The following is a 5,083-nucleotide window of genomic DNA, read 5'->3' as shown; positions in this document are numbered from 1 at the left end:
CTGTAGGACGATACAGGACGGCTTGAACCAAATTTCTAGTTATTGAGATGAATGGCAGCTAGTTAATGCAGATGAACAGGAAAAACAAACCCGTAATGTTCAGATACAGTATTTGTGGTGTCCTGCTTCACAGTCAAATTGTTTAAATATCTGAGCATAACATTGCAAAGCAATACAAAACTGAACAAGCTTGTGAGGTTTGTGGTAGGAAAGGTGAATAGTCGACCCAGTTTTTGGGAGAATTCTAGGAAAGTGTGGTTCATCTGTAAAAAGATGACTGTTCTTGAGTACTGCTCAAGTGTTTGGGATCCATACAAGATTGGATTAAAGGACAACATTGAAGGAGATGCTTCAGGAACGCAAATGGGAATCCCTGGACAGAAGGCGATGTTCTTTTTGAGGAACACTATTGAGAAAAATTTAGAGAATTAGCATTTGAAGCTGACTGCAGAATGATTCTGTTGCCTCCAACATACAATGCATGTGAGGACCACGAAGATAAGGAGTAAGAAATTAGGTCTCATACGGAGGCACATAGACTGTCGTTTCTCCCTCCTTTATATACAGGAAAGGAAATGATTGGGTACTGTTACAGGGTATACTACACAACACCTCTTTTACGAAGCACAGTTTGTTTTCAGAAGAGGGAGAAGAACAATGTTGGCCATTGCAAAGTTCACAGAAGAGCACTGGAAGCACTGGATAGGGATGATTGTATTACAGACTTCTTTAAGGCTTTTGACACTTGACCATAAAATACTATTGTGCAAAATAGAAGTGCAGGCTGTAAAGGAACAGCAAATAAATGGTGTCAGCCTTACTTGGTAAACAGGGTGGAAAGGGGGAAGGTTGTTCACATATCTGCTGATGATGATTTTTTAGTGAAACAATTGCTAGACTAGAAACATACAAAATAGGAGATCCTCTGTATACTGTATAAGGTCCAATGCTGTTCTTCCAGATAGTGTACGCCATGGAGAAAGTTCTTTCTGTCAACGACAGCAATATAGTAGTCAGTGATCCATCAGAACTCCTGTTAGATTAAGTAAATGAAATCCTCAATGTCATTTACAATTGGGCAGTATGTAATAAATTAACATCGAACATAAAGAAAATGAACAGTATGTACTTTAGCAACTCTTACTTTCAGCAGAGATGATAAATTTATACACTGATAGCAAACACACTATTTGATGCAGGGCTTACTACCTTACAATTATTTATTGGTCCACTGGCTTTTTTTTTTTTTTTTTTTACACTGATATGCATTACAACATATCAAAATTTTTTAAAATGAATTTCTATGATTAAATAGGTACACATTTGAAGGTACTTTACACTGAGCAAAATTTCGTACAGGTACATTTGTGATGCACAGCTTCCTTATAAATACTTAAGGAAATCTCAACTATAAACATTTATTCATACTGTATTAATTAAAATGCTAGTTAAAGTTAGTCTATTTTTTTTTACAAAACTAAATAAATACTCAAGAGGAGACCTCAGAACACTGTAAAAGCCACACTAAGCTGTTGTCTGGCTTTAGATTGTGGAATTTACTACCACATTGCAGCCTTAACTGATACTGCCAGAAATAATTTACCTGTATTGCACCACCTGTTCTGACCAATGATGCGACTAAAAATAGCAGCCATATGCCACCCACCAAAATCTAATAATTGTAACCTACAGAACAAAAAGTTTTACTTATTTTCCATGACACCGCATTCATTGGCTTTAACAACTCATGTCGCCTTCTGGCTTAACATACTACTTCTCTGCTTCTGTTATCAGCACACTTAAATCCATGAGATGATTATAGTGTATTTAATTTGGTCCAGGCAAAACTGATTCCTTGTGAGTTGGTGATTTGCACAATCCTAAACCCAATATACCTAGGATGACATCAATACAGGCATTTTGATGTTAAAAAATTCTAGATTTATTTATATAACATAATTTTTGTAATAAAATTTACCTAAAAGTACTTTTCCATGAGTGATTTTAAAATTAAAAAGAGCAATGTAAATGAGCTTTTACTTATTGGCTGTACTAACAATGGAAACTTGATGGCAAAGCAGCACCATTAAGCTTCTACTCAGACAGAACCAGTGTTTCACAAATTTAAGAATAGAGCGATCGATATCCTTACATCGTCTACTTAAAGACTAACGAGATCAATGTCTAACCGAAGTGAATACAGTTAATGAAGAACATATGAAAACAAAACAAGTTTACATAGTTATATGATATCATTATCATGAAACACAGTGTGTTACAGGACTGCACAAAACTATTCCAAAATTACCTGTGAACTAAAAATGAAAGCAGTTAAATAAAAAATGGTAATTGAAATCAATGCACTATCTGCAGAATTAAAGAAATGGTGATTCATAGAAGATCTTATCTCTTCGAGACCAGCAATAAACTAATGCTTTAATGATTTCATTGTTAGTGCCATTAAAATTGTTAGATGACTTTATCAGCACAAAAGGAAATGCAAATTACACAACAAACATGAAAATATAGATAAGTACTTATAAGCATTTGTTACACAATATGCTCTGTCAAACGCAACCAGTTGTGTCTAACCATTTACCAAAGTACATGATTTTAAAAAAATCAACAATAAATGCAAAAATTTCAATACACATTTGTGAAATTCTATTTGCAACAGGTCTAAAACAGTATAAAACCTGTTTCTTACACCCTAAAAAATCTTAGAAACAAAGCAGGGTAAGGCACTGGAATGAGTCAGTTGCCACTGTGCAAATGGCAATTACTTAGTCCTTCATAAAACAATGCTTAGTATTTTTTTAACGATTCACTCCACTTCACATCCGGTTTCATAAAAACAATAATGAAATTCTCAAATTCCAATCTTCAGTTACTGCTTAACTTTCATTTGTCCACATCAATAACCTACATTTAAAAAAAAAAAAAAATGTTCAATTAGAAGGCTACAGACAATGAAATCACTTAATTTTCATGAATCTGTATACAATTATCACATCTAAATTTCTGGCAGTAATCCAGTCTCTCAATTCCTTAACCTGTGTGCGAGTAACATTCCATACCAACAAATTTCCCAACACTTTCAGTTTTGGACAGTGTATCATAATACTCTCAACAGTTTCCATCGACAACATAACAGCAGAATAATTGCAGTTACTGCCAGGAATCGCTATAAATATTTTTTCCAATGATCCAGTGTTTATCTCCATCAGTATGGAATCAAACCAAGTATCTGCCACTGACACACTTCTAAAAATCAGCTGCAGAGATTTCAAGCCCCAACTACATCTCAAAATATATACCAACACCTCTGCTGGTAAAAAGCACTCTGAATCCTCAGTTTCCCCAATTCTCACATACAAAGACTCTAGATGGGTGTACACTATTCTTTGTGAAACAGGAGCAACCCACTCAGGGTTGCATAATAGTTCATTACATTTGATCCATAACTCTTTTACGTTTGGGCAGTTGTCACCTATAGTGACAAACAGTTCTACTGCAAATAAATTGCATATTATTGTTAGAGCACTCAATTGATGGCCATACTGCGTCAGGAAGTTTACTGTCCCTTCACCAGGAGACAGCGGCCTACCAATATTATAGACGAATTCTACAGCTGTCAATGACGGAAGTTTTTTTAAATGTGCAACATCAAAATCAGTTACCCTGACTTTGAGATTTCTCAAGTTGGGGCATAAAATCTGACAAATTCTAACAATCTTCTGGTCGAACTGTAGTTTTTGTGCTGGTCGGCAGACACCCAAATTATTTATATGGGTTATTTTTAGTCCATCCTCCAACAAGGGTGAACCATTCGTCATACACTTATTGTACAGAAGTATCAGCGAAGTGCACAGTTCTCTGAAATCGACTATTCGTAACTTTTTTAGATGTTCCAGTGCGAGAGTAACACCTTTTTCAGTAACAGAGCTTTCGAACACGTATAATTCTTCGAGATGTTTACAGCCTGTACTATCAGAGAACCCAGGTATTAAACACTTTAATCCCTCATCTGTAACGTGATTACAACATCTAAAGTTTAAAGACTTCAAATGAGGGCAATTACAGCCTATGTTCCATAGCACTTCATCATCACAAACTGGAAGTGTGAATTCATTCTTGTGAGTTGAAAAAGACAGCTGCACTAAATTGCGCAATGACGGAATCAAACCTGCTATAGTATACTGAAAACCATGTCGTACTTCATCTGAAACGTATCCAAGCTTGACAAGCGTCCGGCAGTCCAACACTTGCAACTGTGGTACGACCACAGCTTTCAGTAAAAGTTCGGCAGCGCCTCCTTCTGTTACAGTTTTAAGTCGCGAGAATTCTTCTATCACACCAGATACGACGGAATCTATTAAAGATGCCGGTATACATGATAAAATAGAATTGATTCGGTTCGAAATTTCGAATGTGAACTGGTTTCTACTTCGCCAAGGTAATGTCAAGAAATCAACAATTACTTTTTGACTGAGTACGAAAAGTGTTTCTGGGTCCCTGGCAGAAGGCATCACAAGAGCAGTATTTTTAAAACACACTCAAAAATTTTTAACATCCGTCAGATCGTAAATAATCCACAAGAAGTTTCGTCTCTTCATAACCTTTTGCTACTACAGAAAACTAGCACGCCCCCTGAACTATTTGTATATCTATAGCAGACGCCATCCAGCGAACTTTAGCAGAAAGATATCACGTACTGTCTCGGCAAGTCGGTAACATCCGTAATAATATAGGGACCACAATCTAACTAGACTGTGATAGGAACTATCTCACTTATTTAAAATTTATCACGAAGTAACTTTCTTGTCATCACATTTTAGTTATTATGCTTAAGGACCATGCTCCCCTCAATTATCTTCAGTTTTACAAAGAATAGAGTTACTAATTTTTGATATTGTCGTTTAAATAAGCATGGTGGTTTCTTTTCCAATTTACAAGATACCTCAATACGTAAAATCATATTTAAAAAAGTTGAAAGAGCTAAAAATAATTCATAGCAACAGAGGCAAATATAAACTTGGATCAAGACTTTACGATATTTTTCACCCACATCATAGATGATGGT

The 5,083-nt window shown here is 35.6% G+C and overlaps 1 protein-coding gene across 1 annotated transcript; it reads right to left on the bottom strand.

Moving 5' to 3' along the window:
- Window positions 1–446: 446 nt before the first annotated feature.
- LOC126088533 (uncharacterized) lies at window positions 447–4,673 on the bottom strand. Its single transcript, XM_049906707.1, has one exon. It carries the CDS (start codon window positions 4,527–4,529, stop codon window positions 2,976–2,978), a length of 1,554 nt encoding a protein of 517 aa, XP_049762664.1. The 5' UTR covers window positions 4,530–4,673; the 3' UTR covers window positions 447–2,975.
- Window positions 4,674–5,083: the final 410 nt, after the last annotated feature.

This window comes from Schistocerca cancellata, chromosome 6 (assembly GCF_023864275.1).
Source record: "Schistocerca cancellata isolate TAMUIC-IGC-003103 chromosome 6, iqSchCanc2.1, whole genome shotgun sequence".
NCBI lineage: Eukaryota > Metazoa > Arthropoda > Insecta > Orthoptera > Acrididae > Schistocerca > Schistocerca cancellata.
This window is presented reverse-complemented; position numbering and strand designations above follow the sequence as displayed.

Coding starts and splice junctions, on each gene's coding strand:
- LOC126088533 (XM_049906707.1), bottom strand. CDS start 4,529: ATGCCTTCTGCCAGGGACCCAGAAACACTTTTCGTACTCAGTCAAAAA.